The sequence below is a fragment of the Pogona vitticeps genome, chromosome 1 (assembly GCF_051106095.1).
Source record: "Pogona vitticeps strain Pit_001003342236 chromosome 1, PviZW2.1, whole genome shotgun sequence".
In the NCBI taxonomy this organism is placed as follows: domain Eukaryota; kingdom Metazoa; phylum Chordata; class Lepidosauria; order Squamata; family Agamidae; genus Pogona; species Pogona vitticeps.
The window spans coordinates 77,513,006-77,532,913 of NC_135783.1; the positions used below are offsets into that span (position 1 = coordinate 77,513,006).

Genomic DNA, 19,908 nt, shown 5'->3' on the forward strand with positions numbered 1-19,908 from the left:
TATATAATAGTTAACTAATATATAGCATAAGATAAATCTACCAAGAAAATGTTACATTATGTGAAATCATATGGTATAAACTTATATAATACTGCATAGTATTATAAAAGCCATATATTCTATAATATTCCAGCTATCCTGCCTCAAAATATATCCAAAAATAAATTTCTGGGTTGTTGCTGTTTCTTAAACCAGCATGTGCATTTGTTACTATTTTTTCCCCAGGCATATGGCTAATTTTATGGAATATCCACAGTACCTCAAGGGCCTCATTGACAGCTTCCACTTTATCTGGCAAGTTTTCAGTACATTTCATCCTCTCCTCTAAAGTATTTAGCCAAGCTGTTTCCAGATCCAGATAATGCAACAGCTCAATCCAGCAAGACCACACTTCCTGAAAGTGAAGGTTACAGGGGAGGAAAATCATTATGTTTCAGAGACAGATCCCTACTCCAACTAATGAGATGGAGTAGATAGTTAAACAAAAGAACTCACAGACTTGCAAAACCTTCTTTACCTCTCCATATGTAATCAATATTTATCACCTAATAATTTCTGATCTACCAATCCATTCTACAATATTCATTTCCCAAGTTTTTTCAGAACGGTTCTAGCCCCACACCCACTTCTTTTGAGAGGACAAAAGGCAGACCAAATTTTGTGTTACATCCATACTAAATCACACTTGCCTATTTACAGGCACTAATGTCTGCAGGTATAACCTATGCAACAGGATTTTCACAACCACTTAATGCAAATATTATGGTGAAAGAAAATATAATGTTTAATGTATAGTTCTTTGGCTTTTCTATTATATAACTTTCCTGCTGTCTAATACATCATAAAAATAGGATACATCCTCTCTAATACTGAAGTGAACATGTTTGGTCTGACATAAGAGCTAAATTTTATCACAGTATACTTAGTCCCTCATGGTCTAAAATCATCATTAGGAGACTGCTTTAAAGCTGACAATAATAAATAAAGTATAATAGGTTTTTAAGTTGATAGTTATGAAACATATTTCAACAACGAAACAAAAAAATCATTTCAGCTGGTCTGAACATTCTCTCCTTTTATAACTCAGAGTACCTTAAAATGTGTGCATTATCCGAACATGTTTTAAAGGATAAGCAATGGGGCAGGTTGTCAAGTTTAGTAGTAGGGCAACTGGTTTTGGTCTGATTGTCCTGCACAGGTGTTACGGGGAGAGAAGGAAAGCAATCCTATACAGACCATACCTCCAAAGTGTGGCATTTCCCCCGGATTCTGTTGCAGAGTAACTGGTAATTCTCCAATACCAGATTAAGCTCTGTTGTTAAGTCTTGACCACCAGATGGCAGTTTAGCAGCTAACATCTTGATGTTGTCTTTAAGAATTTTCACCCGCACTTCTTTCTGTAGCACATCTTCTTTTGCTCTCTGTTCAGAGACAACAAATACTGACCAAGCTGAACCCACCTTTACTAGCCTCTACTACGATAAATAGGCTCTGTAACTACATTTTTCTCATTAATTTTTTTAAAATTTTCACTGTTGCATTACTATAGAAGTAGGAAAAAAATTCACTGCAAAAGTCTCATTAAGCTCACCTGAAGTACTTCTCTGCTACTTATCATTCTTGCATTGCAGTGCTTCCAAGAAACCCATGAGTGCAACTCAGGGCCCTTGAGCCAAAGCAAGCATTTCAGCCATTAAGTCAACTGACTCTTAAAGTTTAATATGACTTTCAGAGTCATAATAATTCTACAGTTTTGCCACAACCAAACAAACTACACTTTAAACTGTCTAATTTACACTTCATTAATCCAACAGGATTGTAGCATAACAGGTTTATTATCGAATGAGTTTTTCTGGGCCCAAAACTTGCCCACCTTTGCTCTGTTCAGAAGGACTGACTAGCTGAGGACAACGGCCATTTTTATCCAATACATCCAGCTGCCACCAGGCTATGGAAGACTGGATTAGCATCTGCTTCAAAATATGTCCAAATAGCCCAGTATAATCTAGAATTGTAAACAACAGCCTCATGATTCAGTTCATTATCTGATGGGTCACCATCCTTTCCAATATATAAAGAAATGCTTCACGAACGTGGTCTGTCTTTTACAGTCAAGCTACTGAGATTTCAATTATTATCCACCAAAATATTTTTATAATGGCATTACAGAATGCAGAAAACCCCCAAGGGAAAGCTACCTTCCTTTACATTTGGAACATATGGAAAGCAAAATGAAATGTACATGTTATTTGTTCCCCAGTTTTTGGTTCATTTCATTTTATCACAGTACTGAAATATCACTACTAGTTGCTGTTATGTGTCATCAAGTCAGAAATGATTTACAGAGACCATAACACAACTTTCGAGGCAAGTGAGATATTTCAGGAGTGGTTTTTTTTTTAACCAGGTCTACTCCCCTAATGAGTTTCCATGGCTGAGTGGGGATTCAAACTCTGGCCTCCAGAGTCCTAATCCAGCACTCTACCCACTACATCACAATGGGTAGTTATCACCACTACTATCACCACAAGAGAGTCATTTAAAATGTTTTGAGAAAAGTAAATCAGAATGGGGGGAATTAAACTTGCTGATAGCAGTAGAGATGGTAGTAAAACAAAAACAAAAAACAAGCGTAACTACTATATCTCAGAGTGTATCCTCTTTGCTAATTCAGCACAGCACTGTGGAAATCTTGAGTTAGTTTAAACCCGAAACTTCCTCAACCTAATGATACATTTTTTAAAATTTTTCTTCTAAAACACTCAGCTTATCATCTAGCTGTACGCTGAGTCCATCTGGTCAGGCTGAATAGACGGCATCAGGCAAAACAGATTCCCTGAGGTATAGTGGATATAACAATAAACTACAATTCAGGAGTTTTGGGTTCAAATTCTTTCTAAGCCATGAAAACACTAAAGAGGGGGGTAGAATCCCTTAAGAATCTCATTCACTTTGACAGCCCTGTTAGGGTCACTCTAAGCCACTGGTTCTTAACCTTGGGTTACTCAGGAGTTTTGGACTGCAACTCCCAGAAGCCTTCACCACCAACTGTGCTGGCTGGGGTTTCTGGGAGTTGCAGTTCAAAAACATCCGAGTAACAAAGGTTAAGAACCACTGCTCTAAGCCATCTCCAACTTGATGGCACATAACAACATCAGACATGAATGTATAGTTAACATGATGTACAGGGTCATTTAAATATATCATACAGACATGCCCCCTTTTTTTTAGCCTTAGAAAATATATTTTTTCTTCAAACTATGTTGCTTTCCCTTTTCTCTCGTTTCCAAAGACTACTAGGATATGAGTAGCATGGACGTAAGAATGGTCACATCTCCGTTGATATACAGTCAAGCTTTTCTAGCATTTCTGACCTTCATTTCCTCCACAGCATTCTCCAACTCATCCGGACTCTTGTACTCAAAATCTCTCTCCAAATATTCCTCTTCTGCCTGCGCCATCCATTCTTGCATTTCTGCCAAATCCTTTTTGAGGTTTACAGTTTTTTCTTGACTTTCAGATAATTGGTTTTTCTGACTAATGACCTAGGAATTCAACCAAAAAGCATAAAAGGGGATAGTATTGTTGAGAGCTTCCTGCATAATCAGAACAGTATTTTAGCTTTAATAGAAGAAAAATGTACAAAATACAGAGTGGTGAAAGTTCCAGTGGCTTACTTATCCGATAATTATTTCATACATCCTTTTAGTTAAGAAAAAGAAGAAATTGTTTAGGAAATACTGCTACTATGGTTACAAAGCAAGACTTTTCATTATAGGTTATATCAACTAGCAAATGTAACTGATTCTGCTTATTTTTAGTTCTATAGTATTCATTATAGTTGTAAGAAGTATAAGGTATCTATGGTAACCTCACTGTAACATGGGCCACTCAAATAGCATATAAATAGCTAAAAAATCAACACAGAAATTCCTGTTCCAGGTGTTCAACCTTCTGCAGCTTGAAGTAAAGTAAGAAGAATACTAACAATGTGAAGTCCAAAGCAAACACACAAGAGAATCCAACCTACTATCTTCTCCAAAGCTGAATATGTGCCTCACAAGCACAGTATATGGCCTAAGATGGAAGGACACACAGGCATTGCAGGAAGTCCTTGTCATAAGGAGTTAAATTTCAAGTCACATGGATCCAATTTTTGCTGGCAAAGGCTTGGCTCAGTGTTATTCTGACACAGGAAAAAGAATTAAACAGCCATTCTGCCAGCAAAAATGCCACTTTGTCCTCTCTGCCCTGGAAAATAATGTTGGCAGACAAGGCTTAAGAGTTACCGGTAGCCTTAAAAATACAATGTGTTCTGCTTATATACCACCCCATAGTGCTTAAAGGACTCTCTAGGCCAAAGAATTGATGCTTTTGAAATTCTGGTGCTGGAGGAGACTCTTGAGAGTCCCCTGGACTGCAAAGAGAACAAACCTATCCATTCTGAAGGAAATCAACCCTGAGTGCTCACTGGAAGGACAGATGATTCTGAAGCTGAGGCTCCAGTACTTTGGCCATCTCATAAGAAGAGAAGACTCCCTGGAAAAGACCTTGATGTTAGGAAAGTGTGAAGGCAAGAGGAGAAGGGGACGACAGAGGATGAGATGGCTGGACAGTGTCTGCGAAGCAACCAACATGAACTTGACACAACTCTGGGAGGCAGTGGAAGATAGGAGGGCCTGGTGTGCTCTGGTCCATGGGGTCACGAAGAGTCGGACACGACTAAACGACGAGGCAATTTAAAATTTAATTATGCAGGGTACACATTGCCCCACCCCCCAGTGAGCTGGATAATCAATTTAGCAACCTTGGAAGGATGGAAAGTTGAGTCAGGATAGAGCCAGGATAGAATGCAGGTCATGAGCTTAGTCTTCACTACTGTACTGCAGTTTAACATAAGGCTCCTGGCTGAAATCCTTTCATCCTGAGGAAGCACAATGGGACAGATGGAAGTCCTTCATTCTGGAAAATCATTGCTACCAGGATGATTTTACCAGTGGCTGCGTACTACAGAAATTAAAGACAACTCATTGGCACAGCCCCCAATGGCTTCCCTATGACGGAAGAGGTACCTTGCAACTGTCATGGGGGAATCAGAAATTTTTAATTTCCAGAAAATTACAACAGTTGATCATGTCAATACCCTTATATGGCATGAGTTACACTTTTGGATTTCAGCTACAGATTTAACAGAACCAACTATAGCCTAACTGAAATGACAGCCCAGCTGTTATGGAGAGCATCAAAAACAAATTTATCTTTTTACTTCTCTTTTGTCCCTCATGTGCTTTTGCCTGTAGGTTTTGCCTGTTGTACCTCATGGTACCTGAAACAAGACCCACGCTGTGATCCAGGATACACTCTTTCTCAACAGCCTTAACTGAAAACAATGACAGGATAGCCAACTCCAAATAACACAGCACAGTTGTGGTATTTGGTCACAGGCCTCCCTATCAAGGAATCTCAGGCTTCCTCTTGCAGGATCAACACAACCACATGTACATTTGGAGAATGTCAGCAATTCAGATCCCAGGCTCAAGCTTCCCAGGCTATAGGAAAACTGATACAGGCTGAAGAAAGTTTAAATTTCATATTGGCCCTCTATAGGTTGCTTACAATCTATTAGTTTTGGCAGTATTTAGTACAGTAGTACAGTAAACAAATCAGCATTCAGAACAGGCTTCAGATCATATCACTGAGGCAAAGAGGCACACCATAGAAGCAATTCTTTCTAAAGATTGTCTGTCAAGCCATGTGCTGCAGTCTACCACATGATCTTGTTATCCAACTGAGGAAACAATCTTGGTCTGCACAAGACATACACCGTATTTTTCCGTTTATAAGATGACCCAATGTATAAAACAATCCCCCCCTTTTCCTAACCCAAATTAGAAAATTTGATCCCTGCTTTTCCCTTGCTTTTGCTAAGCCACAGAGCTTAGCTAAAGGAAGGTAAGAGCAGGGATCAAAGGGCTCCCTTTGACCACCGCTTTTCCTTGCCTTTTGCGAAGCCTCGGGACTTAGCAAAAAGGAAGGGAAGGCTCCCTTCAAGTAAAGGCTGCAGGACCACAGCCCTTTGATCCTGAAGCCCTTTCATGGCTGCTTTACCCAAAGGGAGCCTTTCCTTCCTTTTTTGCTAAGCCCCGTAGCTTTGCAAAAGGCAGGGAAAGCAGCTGCCTTCTGTGTATAAAACGACCTTTGATTTTTTTGGTCTAATTACTTAAGGAAAAAGTGTCATATTATACACAGAAAAATACAGTAATCTTATCTTCCTGATCAAAGAAGACAGAGGTCGGTTGCCTTACTACGAGCCAGTCACCATGGCTACATAGTTACAACCACTTCAGGAGGAAAACTGGGAAATGGTCTGTTGATCCCACTGTACTGCATGGTTCCCAATAGCACATCTGAAACATACAGTTCTGGCCGAACAGTATTCATTTATTCAGTATCAGGTATGGCATTTGACCCCAGGATATTCCCAGTGTCTTCCCTGGTTGGCTTCCAATGTGCTAGGTTTGACTATGAAATAAGTTGTTTTCTTTTAGAGGTTAAAGATTTCTGAGTTGGATCCATTTACAAGGGGGAAGGAGATGTGAGGTGCTCTACTAGCCAAAACTGGGGATTGCAATTAGGGAGCATGAGTGGTCTACCAGTCTAAATCAGAGGATGTCACATGACTGGAGTGCACATATGAGCAATGAATGCCTTCCTCATCACTGCCACTTTAAAAAAGTGCTAAAAGTCATGTACATCCTGAAATCATCTGTAATCAGTGGTGATTTGCTTCTGGTGATGACATCATCCTTTTACACAAATGGAGCTGACCAAGAGGATCTCAGCCACTGAATAGCTTAAGCCACACAAACATCGCACTTAAGATGAAGTTGTCTCTTTTATGGGAGTTTACTGTAAAAGGTGGCTTGGAAGAGATCTTTGGCAGAATTGTCACTACAAGATACACTTCAAGAGAGATCCATCCCAGCGTTTTCATCACTGTTGTCAAAAGATTACTTGTTCAACAGGAAACAGTTTTCCCTGCAATTCTGATTCAGTTCCTTTTACTATTTTCATGCTATCATGTAGTATTGATACAGTGTTCTAAGTTCTCGAATGACTCTACATATTTTATTATTTTATTTTATTTAAAATATTTTTACACTGCCTTTCTCTTTAAGAAGGATCTAAGGTGGCTTAAAAGATAATATTTAAAGTTAAAAACATTAAGTATGTAAATGGTAAAAGGATCAAACAAACACCACAATAAAATACATATCCTGTATTAAAAATATTTAAAACACTGACAAGCAAGTGGCAAATACAGGGGCAGGGAGGGAGGCTGAGGTCAAAAGCATGACTAACATGTTAACTCTATTTAGCAAGTTCTCTAAAAGAGAGATGTAAAGTGGGAGTGTACATTTCTTCTTTGAGAAAAGAAGAAAAGAGGGGAGATACAACAGCACTTTCCAAATACTTGAAAGGCAGCCATACAGAGGAGGGGCAGGATTTGTTCTTGTTCATCCCAGAGTGCAGGACATGTTATAATGCGCTCAAGCTACAGAAAGCCAGATTTCAGCTGAATATCAGGAATAAACTCTTAACCATTAGAGCAATAAAACAATGAAATAAATTACCTCGGGAAATGGTGAAAGCTCCAACACTGGAGGCATTCAAGAGACAACTGGACAATCATCTGTCAGATCTGCTTTGATTTGCATTCCTGCGTTAAGCAGGGGTTGGACTCAATGGCCTTACAGGCCCCTTCCAACTCAATATTTCTATGATTATATGGAACATCCCAGATTATAGCTTGCATTAAAACCTTGCAACACAAACCGCATTCACCAGCATCATAATTCTACTGTTAAATGGGTGAAACTCTTTTACTGTTTTAAGATGGTTTCTTGTCTCTCATTGCAATGTAGTTCCAATTACTGTATTTTGTGTATGTTTCTCCTTGTTCCTTTGTAACAGTGGAAAAGTGATCTACAAATGTTCTGCATTAAGCGCAAAGTCATACTCATAGAAGTCTGCTAGAGAAATAGGACTTTGCCCCTTCCTGCCATCCTTATATGCCATCTAAAATCTGTTCTAAACAGACTCTCAGCATTTATAAGGTATGTAGGCAGTTGGAGAAAGGAAGAAGAATTACTGTACTCTGGGTTTCATCAGCAGAATGACATCACAGCATCCAAACCTCTGTCCCATTATTAAATGGCTACCTAGCTCTATTCAAGCAACATTTGCCAACAAACTACCACTAGGAATATAGAGTGACAGAAAAGATAATGCAAATAAAGAGTAATACTATCAATAACTGACCTGCTTGCTCAGCTTCTCCCACTGTGACTGGACATCTGTCAGCTTTGATTTCACCCAGGCATTGACAAGCTGCCCTCTTAAAGAAGACTCTATTTCCTTCATCTCTTTTAAAATCAAGTCAGTCTTCTCCATTTCAGTAACAAGCAGCTGATCATAAATAAGAAAAAGCATACTAGCATTAGTTTTCAAGGTGTAGGTGGAAGTACTGCTTATTATGGAGACATTGCACAAATATCTCTCAAAATTTTCTTTTATCGTATCCAAGCAATGTCATATACCTAATGATTGCAGGTGCACTTATGTAACTGCATACTTTTATTTGGACAATGGCTTCAATATAGAAAATCCCTCCTGGTGTTTGAGTTCCACACATTTTAAGGATTTTTCCCTTTTAATCCTCAAACTCCAGCAGAACCATGACCACCACTGCAATCCATATACAAACCTTGTACTATAATTAGCTTGTGAAACCCTCAAGTTGCAAGGTCAGTTTGTCAAATGTTATAGTGAGCCACTGCATCACATAGTTACCTGTGGATGTTACCTGGATTTTGGACAGTGTGTCCTCTGTGTCTCCACCTATAAATTTGTCTCCACCTACAAAGGAGGTGTTCTGTGTGCAAACCTGTTGCAAGAATCTATAATCTTGACAGACACAAAGGCAAGGGCAGATGATACTTTTATTGAACCACAAAAAACATGGACACCTAGCTTTTGACCTAAACCAGTCTTCCTCAGTCTGTGCACCAACATAGTGCTGATAGTGCAAACATAAAATATATATGAGACTCCCAACAATTCTTGGTAGATGATTATGTCAGGTTTGCTCCTTAAAAGTGAGTTCAAAAACTCAAGCTGCAAACAATTTTTGGGGTGTGGTTTTAAACTCCACCCTTGGTAGCTACTGGCTGGATTCCTCTTCCTAACTCCTCAAACACAGGACCTCTTTAATCACATGCTAATAAGTGTTGACATTGTTACAGTGGTAGCAATGCTTTGGCACAGAGCTTATCCAGGTCAAGAACCAAGACAGGCAATCAGGAGTCTCTCTCTGAGAGTCAAAGCAAGTGGAAGGTCTCTGCATATTCTAGACATCCCACATCAATTCCATTAAAATGGACGCCCCATTTGCTGTATATACTAAAAGACAACAGCCCAAGTGTATCCACTTTTCTATTTCATGAATCCAACCTTTATGTAACATATCTTGCTGGGCAACAAGACGATTCTGGAGACAAGGTATACTCACTATACTCAAAATGGCAGAAACATCAATAACAGAAGCTTTGTGGGATGTTATTATGTACAACACTGAGAAATATCTAGATAATAAGCTAGCAACTAAATGACGCTACAGGATATTACCAAGTCTTACCACACATTGATCAAGCTGCCTTTGAAGGCTTTCAGGGTCCTTTTGGATGGACTGTTCTTTTATTAAGAAGTCTTTTGCACCATCTGACCACTTCTGAACCAATTTTGAATCAGCCTGAATACAAAACAGCAAAGACAAGGATTATTATGGATAACATTAGACATTTTTAAATTATATTTCCCGCTGAAATAGAACAGGCAAAACAATTAATACTGATCCCTTACTTGCATGTTCCTCAGTCTAATTTGAACAAAAGTTAACCAGTAGATCCAATAACTGTGTTTTATTATTACTATTAATACTGCATAGGCCAAGATCAGAAAGAGGTAGACAGAAAGGACAGGTAGAAAGATGATAAACTGCTAAATGAAGACAGGAGAGTCTACAGAAGAGAGGTTAAGTTTGGTCTTAACACATCTGAGTTGAGGGTGTCGAAACATCATCTAACTGAAAATGCCATATAAGCCCTAGGGGGCAGAGGAAAGGCGAAGTTCTAAGGCAAACAGATAAAGCTGGACATCATCAGTTTTCACTGATTTCTGAAATCCAGAGGATTTGAGCAGGTAAACCTAGGAATCATATATGGATAGAAAAGAACAAAGAGTGGAAAACATTCTAAGGTGGCTTGAGGGGAAAAGTTAAGTAAGAACAAAATGGGTTCCTTCTGTGGGAAACCTGTGAGTTGAATTGCATGGAAAGAAAAGGAACATTAAAAGATAGAAACAGACAAAGATGCATGAAAACAAGACAAAAGACCTTTGAATTTGGAAGAGCTAAGATTCAAAACTAAATTCTGCTCTATTTTAGGCTAGCTATATCATGTGCTTCAATGTTTACAGAAGTACTCCATTCAGAATTCAGTTCTGCTTTCCTTTCCTTCTTTCTTTTTTCTGATTATGTGGTAATGTACAGCCTTCTGAAAGAACACATGTGCTGGCTATTTAGAGTCCCCATTGTACTTGTTTGCATCCAATACAGAGGAACAATTTATATCCAGATTCTTAACATTTTTGTTCCACCTCCAGCTTTTGGAATTTTTTTCATCTGACTGGAACAACTTATGAAAAAGTTTACAAAACAGACTGCATGGACAATAGTCCCAAAGATATTCTTTACAGGCTGAAAGATACACATTCTACCCTGGGAAGAGTGGAAAATTGTTTACTGGGAATGATATAATCTGTGTAGATGGATCGGAATGTGGAATATAAAATTTATGAAACCTTTAAGGAATCAAGTATCTAGCATTAACAGGATCCAAAGATTCATCACATAACCAAATTCTCTATTTATACATTACTTTGTCCCCTCCAGACTCCCAGGTGCTGTTATTTATCTCTACTCCTAAAGTCAATCTACTCCTCTCTTTTGGTCCCATACAAACAGTATTTAATTCAAAAGTGCCAACTTTGTCTATGCACTCTTACATTTCTCTTTCCCCACTAGCCTCCAGGTCTCTCAAGCATAGAACTATTCCTACTATTACCATTTCTTCAATTTCTGCTCTTGGTCCCTTACAAAGTAATTTCTGACCCCCTTTTTCAATACAACTGCCCTGACTACATCTTTTTCTACCTAAAGGTCTCTATTGTGTTCTCAGCCTCCCTCTGATTACTTTGATACTATCTCCATATTTTTCATACTTGGGCACGTCATGAGAATGACTGATAGTTGGATTCCCAAGGATCTCCTGTATGCAGAATTAGTGCAGGGAAATCGCCCCAGAGGGAGACCACAGCTGCGATACAAGGACATCTGCAAGCAAGATCTGAAGGCCTTAGGAATGGACCTCAACAGATGGGAAACCTTGACGTCTGAGTGTTCAGCCTGGAGGCAGGCATTGCATCACGGCCTCTCCCATTTTGAAGCGACCCTTGTCCAGCAAGCCGAGGCAAAGAGGAAGTCACAAAAGCAGCAAAATCAGGGAGCTGGACAGGGGACAGATTGGATTTGTCTTCAGTGTGGAAGGGATTGTCACTCTCAAATCAGCCTCCTCAGCCACACTAGATGCTGTTCCAAGCCCTTCATACAGAGCACGTTATCATAGTCTTTCGAGACTGAAGGATGCCTAACATAATGTGGTATCACCATTATTCACCCAGCTTGACTTGAATTTATCATACTTCTTCCCCATCTGTTGCAACCATATTTACCAGACCTTCTTTGTAGTATTACAACACTATGAAAACACAACTTCCTTTCCTGCTTACACGCTAGCCCTTTATTCACCTTCCTCATTCCTATGACTATGTGGCATCCAAAAAGGAACTAATAAATGACTTTTTATTTCTACTTACCAGAGTTGTGGAGGGTTTTGATACTCCATTCTTGGTGGGGTTTATATATATATATATACTTTTGAATTAGAAGCAAATCCCAGTATATATATTTCACTGCAATAAGTACAATCTGCTCTGCACCTCAGAGAGTGACCAACATAACATTCACATTACAGACTGGGACTCGCTTCTACAGTGGCATACATTACATGAACTGTAGCACCTAAATGTATCTGTATAGGAATGTATTTACTAGAAGAGTAAAGTAAACATAAGCATTTAGAGGCGTACATCAGTTTACGAAATTAATCCACTCTATGTGACATTACATAATGTGGACATTTGGTAAACTGAAATGCTAATACACTAGGAAATGGGTGGCGTTACAGGCGAAATGCACTCTGGGAAAACCCTTTTGTATTGCGGGGGGGGGGAGGAATAAAACGCAAACCAAGGCAATATTTTCTATGGATTTCAGTTCATAAACTGAAAACTACATAAACCAAGGCATTCATAACCTGAGGTACCACTGTATATGCTTACCTCAAATATTCTCAATTTAGACATTATTTCTTCTACTAGATGAATATCTTTAGAAACCTTGAGCTTTAATTTATCCCTGTATTCCTGCAAACATTTAAATTCTTGCTTGTACAGCTTTGATTTTTCAACAGAAATATGCTTCTCTAAGGCTTGAGTGTCTGCAGCAAGTTGATCTACCACCGTTTTCTGATTTTCCAGTGTTTCACAAATTGTCTGCAACGAAAAAAAGATTAAAAAATAATTTTTTAATTGTCTCACTTCTGCAATTAAAAAAAATGAAATCCCATACACTCTATGATATGTGACATTTTATGTTACACATGCTACTAATAAGAGTCCTATTCAGACATGTTGTAGCTAAATAAAATAAGTACATGAGAAGAGGGGTATACTAACAGTGGTCCCCTCAACAGCTATCTCCACTGTTCTCCACAACGGAGACACTGCTTTTGTGAAGAAAAGCAACTCCTTCATGTGTGGACATTCTCTGTGTAGTGCAAAATAGTGGAAAATCCATGGTTTTCATGGAGGACCTTGCAACATACAAGAGCTCTCCAGAATGCTGCTCTACATAAATAGGGTAACAGAAACAGTGCAAGTGGAGGTGGGAACAGTTTCCAACTCTTTCTGAGGCTATTTCATCGAGATACAACACACATGAAAATAGCCCTAAAGGAAATATACCATCAGGTATAATCTCATCCTCACCCCAGGATGTTGTCCCATGCCATAATGGGATTTAACTTTATATAGTTTCCAAAGACACAACATTTTTCATGTAGACAAATATAGGATCTTCATTCTTGTTTTGACATTCTGGTAGAGGAAGTCAGGTTACCAAACCCCTAGTACACATCCGTACATACATCTATCCCATCTCCCTCCATCCTTAGGAAACATAAACACTAAGATCTACAAGACCTAACACAGTATCACAAAGATGCCCGCTTCCATCATAGAGGCATGAACAAAGACAATGTGGTACAACTCTAAACATCAGGAGCATCAATCCCAACTTCCCAGTTCTTCTGCGAAATCCATATTGATTGGAACATACATTCGAAATGGAAACTATGTTGTAGAAAGAACAGAAAAACACACAAACATGCCCTTTGGAGATGGCATATGGCTATCAATGTGTTGAGATAGGACAGAATAAACATCAGTGGACAACTGAACCACATTTCTTCATGGATGGACAACCTGCAGCCTTCCAGTTGTTGTTAGAGTTCTACTTCCATAACCAACAACTAGTAAGGCCAATTACAAAGGATAATGGGCACTGAAGTCCAACAGTATCTTGAGAATGACACATTGCCCACCCCAATCTACTTACTTGATACTTTCCCATTAGATAAGATAAAACGGATGGTAAGGGGAAGAGCAACTCTATATAGTTCCACTGAAATTCTATTTGCTTAATGGTTGGTCAGAAAGCATACCTTTGTCTGTTGCAAGGCTTTTTCAACTTTACTAAAGTCAGTCACTGTATTCATGATGGATTGCACCTTGCTTTCCGATTCATTCAGTTCCTCCTTCAGTTGTTTCAGAGCATCTAAATAATCCTTAGAAGGCTGACTTTCACATTCTACTTTTGGAAACAAAAAAATTAAGATCAATTCAACAACTATCTTACAAGGGTAGACAATCCAGCAAATTAATGTACGAAGGTTTTATACAATCCAGTCCCTTCAAGATATGTTGTATCTATCCTATTAAAGGGATTGTATATGCATAAAATACACAAAACCATTTCAAAATTTGGTCTATGAGAGTATGGCAACTAAATAAAAACTGACCACTGTAGCCTCAGTATATTCTAGAAGTTGGTTCTCTTTTTCAACTCTGCTTCTTCTCTCATGCTCTCTGCATGACCTGACAAATGACTGTATGAGAAAGAAATGTGCTTGTCCCAGTTGTATCAGGTCTAGGCTGCTATCAAAACTCTGTTTATGATAAACTAAGGACCCATTTCAGACACCTGGAGTAAATGCTTTGAAGACATCTGTGAGAGAGACACTCCAGATGTCCCCAGCAAGCTGCCTGCCTTGGACCTGCACTCCTGGTGGGACTTCCTGGAGACCTTGGCAACAGGGCAGCCTGAGGGCACAGAAAAGCAAAGCAAAGCGTGCTGCTTATATACCACCCCATAGTGCTTCAAACACTCTCTGGGCGGTTTACAAGTTAATTATGCAGGCTACACATTGCCCCCCTCCAAGCAAGTTGGGCGCTCATTTTACCGACCTTGGAAGGATAGGAGGCTGAGTCAACCTTGAGCCGGCTACCTGGGATTGAACCCCAGGTTGTGAGCACAGTTTTGGCTGCAGTACAGCAGTTTAACCACTGCGCCATGAGGCTCATTTTGGATTGTCACCTGGGACAAGAGTGGAGTCCCAGGTGGGAGCTCAAAGTTGACTGAGCTAGACCTGGAGGACTGGAACCACAATGGGATGGTGGGAGACGGGTTTAGAGGAGGAGGAGGAGGAGGAGTGGGGGAGGAGGAGGAGGAGAGGAAGGACTCATTACCCTTGATGTACTTATTGTCAGAGGAGGGAGAAGCCCTTGGAGGAGCTTCCTCTCATTTTCTTCACCCTCAGAGAGGGATGGCCACTGCAGGTCAGACCCAATGGGTCTGCTTCTCCAGGACAAAGGATGGTGGAGGAACGCACTGGTTGCCACCCAACCTGAGCCCTCACAACAACAGCACAGATGCCAGCTGAGCTGTGACCCACTATCCCCACACTGGCACAGAAGCAGGACTGGTAAAAGAAGTGACACAACAAGTGACTGAGAAACCTTCATTGGCCCAGTATTATCAGTCCTCCTTAAAGGATGTCCACTGGCTGGAATAAGTGCCATGAACAAAAACACAGAGAATGAAACAGGGGTTCATCTGAGGACTGATGAAGGGCTTGTGAAAGGAACTGAGTCCTCTTCTCTTCATGAACTGTCAGGATGGGAGATGTCTGGTGCCCAACTGAACACTATGCCCTGTTCCTCTATCTTAAAAAAGATAAGTTCCATCAGCAACAAAAGTATAGAGTCCATGGAGTCTATGGGTCAGGAAATCCACATGGCCAATCCAAACTTCAGCAGGGGTGATGGTGTTCACACCATCTTTGTTATCATTTTTCCAATTAGTAAGATACCATCTTATCACAGCATTATTTAGTGAGTTGCTCTGTTATCATTTTTTCCAGTTAAGAAAGGAAGCATTATATTATAGAAATTAGCTAAGGATAATTCTAGTTAGTGTGCAGGTGCAAACATTAATAAGTTAGCTAAAGATAAATAATATCTCCAGTATCTTTGTCCAGTGATAATCAAGTACAGATTGTTCCCACACTGATACTCTGCACCTATGTGAAACACATGCTGCCCTTCTCCAGGGGCTTCCAGCAAGTGAGAAGACTGCAGGTCATATTTATTCTGCTATCTCCTACTCGATTACTGGTTTATATTATTTTATCCTGTAGTTGTTGAATCTCTTCACAGTACTGCTCTTCACCATATTGCTGCTGCTATTGTATTATCCTATGATGAATCATTCAAAGTGATTTTCCTACTATGTTTTTTTCCTATTTCACTGTCCCTTAAATAAAGTTTTCTCATTCATTTGCTTATGTCTTGAATCCAAAAGAACCTACTGCCATCCAAACAGGACAACCAGACAAAACTGTATTACAGACCCTAAGATGCAAGCTCTTCTTCTTCTTCAGCATTTCTATGATCATGGACATAATCAGACTGATATGAAGTTCTGCTGCCTTGAAAAAGTCTGTACAAAGGATTTTAACTACATTATATATTTCTGCAGAAAGAAATATACTCAATCTACATTTTAAGGACTAGCTGATTAAATGAAAAAAATTAGCTGAATGGTTATGCCTTGAATGAGGTTATGTAAAATGTTGGTGCCTGTCTGTACTGTATCTTTCAAAGATAATTAGCTCTTTGGCCACTATGTATTTTTACAGAAGCTCTTCATACTTGGTTGGTTGTTTTTTTTAAGCTATATATAATTACTTTCTTCATTTCATTTTCCGGTACATGCTGATATTCTGCCAGTGGATTGGCAAATGTTTTTCCGCAAATTAATTACTTTCCTTTTCCTTTTACATCACTGCCCTCTAGGTTTTTTCCCACTGTAGAAGACAGTGGCTACAATGAGCACTTTTTTTTCAAAGCAATAATGAATGCAGGTATAAAGCTTTCATTCTTCTTTTCTTTTTCTCCAGGACTGCACTTTAATTGTTCTTCGCCAGTTCCCTTGGTACATCCATTATAAAGGGTTTTAACTATTATGTGTACTTTTTTAGTATGTGACTTACAAATGCATCCAGCTTCAGGTATATTAAAAAAAAACAGTGAACTCCACCCTGACCCTAGAGTCCTTTCTTCCCAAATTCTTTCCGTTGCTGTTGTTCTTGGTTTGGGTTTTTTTTTTAACTTGCCTCCACCCCCGTATACCTATTCAGTGCTCTTACTGTTCCAGGCATCTTTTGGAACAAACTAACAAACTAATGCTGCCCCAGGAAACAAATTTCAAGATGTAACCAATTCATTTATTTTGTTTAGGAAATCAGTAGCACAAGTCTGTATTTCTCACTTTTATCATTTTTTAGATCTTTTGGGACAGACAAAGAAAAACTTCCTGCAACATTTCTAATAAATTTCCTTTTTCTTTATAAATTTCAATTATTTTTAATATATAAGTTGTTTTCTGTTTAGAACAAAATACTCTTATTCTACTTACAGACAACATCACTGTTAGATTATTGTTTTGTTTCCTGACAGAATCTGGCTATGAGACAAAACACTATTTTTTCCCACAGGATTGTATAAGACGTTGTGATTTTTATATTAGAGTACTAAAAATATTTGGTGCTTGTTATATGACTTAGAAATTTTGTTTATTCATTATGCACATGGATCAAGTGGCTTAATTTTAATGTTGAGGTCTACAGAATATGCTGTATGTACCAAGTATGCAGAATTTACATATTTACTCATATGGTACTGCACATCCCAATTCAACTGCTTCCTGCATTAAGAAGATAAAGGCAAGGGACAATAAATACTATGGGTAGGATCCAAATGTTTTGTTTGATCAACAAGAATGATTTCTGTAAGTAGAACTCTTCTTCCATTGATGAAATAAAACATTTGGTTCCAACCCAATGTAAAAGGACAAGACAATGCACACAGAGAAACTACATGACATCCGCAACAAAAAAAGCTAACTGGTTCCTAAAGCAGCATTAAGTAGATGTAACTTTAAATGCTTTGACATTTTTATTTTACTGGAGGGATATGTTGATGTTCATATCTTATATGCTTATTGCTGAACTTCAGTAGAATATTTTATGTATGCGATTCTGTTAAGCTGCATGAAGCAGACATCTGATCTGGCACGATAAAAATTAAATTATCATAATGGTCATTGCACTGAAGTCATTCTACTCAAGGACAATGAAGGTAAATACAATTCCCATGTTTTGGAAATACTGGATGGTCTGATAGACTAAACTATAGGGTTATGAATTAAGAAAATATGTTTAGCAGAAAACATAGCCAAAATCCTCCAGGCCCACTGTTTTATTCTCTCCCTGGAGAAGCATCCAATAATATACTACACTATTAACCCAAAAGAAAAAAATGACGAAAGAAAAATTGTGTCATTTTAAAGTGACTTAGTTTTATACATATCATAGAAGAATAGAAAAATTGAGTTGGAAGGGGTCCATAAGGCCATCAAGTCCAACCCCCTGCTCAATGTAGGAATACAAATCAACACACACCTGACAGATGTGTGTCCAATTTTCTATTGAATGTCTCCATATGCCACACATAAGCAAAGAAAGGACATATATGTTCGACATCTCTCTAGGCTAGTCAGTGATTTCCGTCCGTCCCATCCCCACCCACCCCGCAACTTTCTGGTACTATTGGCATTATATATGACTTTTTCCCATTAAACTATAAAGATAATACTCTTCTCCAGAAAATCTTCAGTGTCTTATTATGGATTTATTATATCACAAGCAAAATTGCATATATGGCGGCACAACATTGTCACTAATTAATAGATTACTACCACTTGCGTTCCTAATACCATATCACATGCACTATCTACCATCCTATTAGGAATAATAGGAGCAACCTGCTAATTAGTAGTAATTTGCTTCCACTATTTACACAATTACATTTATGCATGCATAAATCCAAAACAGGATTCTGTTCAATATGTTATACATCAAGCAGAAGAAAACAAATATGATACTTATTCCATTATAATGACTTTGAAGAGCTACACTACACTCTCAGTGAACTATATGGCTTATAGACAGCAGCGGTCGAGTAACACAAAGCAGCCTGAGTTCTATGGGTTTTGCTACCAACACTAGCTAGTAACAAAGGATGGTAACTGAGAAAAGATTCCCCCCCCCATATTAAATAAAAGCACACCTTTTTTCAACCTCTGTAGAAGAAGTTCCAATTTCTGCTGTGTGGAATTGAAGCGCTCAGTCAAAGAATTGAGATTATCTTCAATGAAGGTTGGAGCAGCAGGCTGGGATGAAAGAGCCTTGCCCTTCATTTTGAGGTGTTCAATTTTGGGGGTCAAACTTAAGAGGTCAGTGAGCTCCCGCTATAAAAATTAAAGACATGAATGCATGCAAACATTAAAACTGCTTAATAAATGTTAAGTTATATTGAACTCTTTAAGTAACATTACTGGTGCCAACCAGAGTAGACCCAATCAATGAGATTTATCACTTATCATTTAGCAACTGAATCATACAGTGTAGTATAGCTGCAACTAGCAACAGGATTAGGGCCACTGAGTTAAACTAACCAACAACTTTATCAATCCAGGTTAATCTCACATTACTGCAATTCATGTATTTGACAGTGAACAAGTAGAAATTACCTCACATGACTCCTTTAGAGTTGTTAAAGGTTGCTGCTGAGCTGATATAATTGAGTTGCCTTTCAGCCATAACTCTTTGTCTCTCACATTTTTTTCAAACTCATCAAATTCACCAACATAGATGTTTACTTCATCCTGGTACTGCAGCTTTTTTGCTACTTCTTCCAGCTGCAGATCTGTTCCTTTCCATTCCATCAACACCTTCTCTATAGCATTTGCTGTATCATCAGTAGGAAGTCCCTCTGAACAAGAGAAAAGAAACAGATGTGTTTTGATCTGCAACATTCATTAATACAGTGTTGTCCTTCTAAGCTTTCAGATTGATGACCACCTATCTCAAGATAATGCTCAACAAAAGAAACAAGTTCCTCCTCAATTACTTCCAAGGGAGATTTTAAATTCAACTTCAATTCACATTAAATTGTATATACTCATAAATACATTCATTTTAGATTCCC

The 19,908-nt window shown here is 38.7% G+C and overlaps 1 protein-coding gene across 6 annotated transcripts in view; it reads right to left on the minus strand.

Annotated features, from left to right (window-relative positions):
• Positions 1-19,908, minus strand: part of UTRN (utrophin) — a 431,410-nt gene that overhangs the window by 314,543 nt on the left and 96,959 nt on the right. For 4 of the 6 annotated variants that reach the window (XM_078383278.1, XM_072995753.2, XM_072995754.2 and 1 more), the window contains exons 20-28: positions 19,451-19,692; positions 18,988-19,168; positions 13,962-14,110; positions 12,520-12,732; positions 9,698-9,811; positions 8,323-8,469; positions 3,375-3,545; positions 1,242-1,421; positions 260-394 (exon numbers count right to left, since the gene is read on the minus strand). In XM_078383278.1, coding sequence (XP_078239404.1) covers positions 260-394; positions 1,242-1,421; positions 3,375-3,545; positions 8,323-8,469; positions 9,698-9,811; positions 12,520-12,732; positions 13,962-14,110; positions 18,988-19,168; positions 19,451-19,692 — 1,532 coding nt within the window. The remainder of the gene's footprint in view (positions 1-259; positions 395-1,241; positions 1,422-3,374; positions 3,546-8,322; positions 8,470-9,697; positions 9,812-12,519; positions 12,733-13,961; positions 14,111-18,987; positions 19,169-19,450; positions 19,693-19,908) is intronic. The other 2 variants (XM_072995759.2, XM_072995748.2) reach the window with 1 other exon arrangement.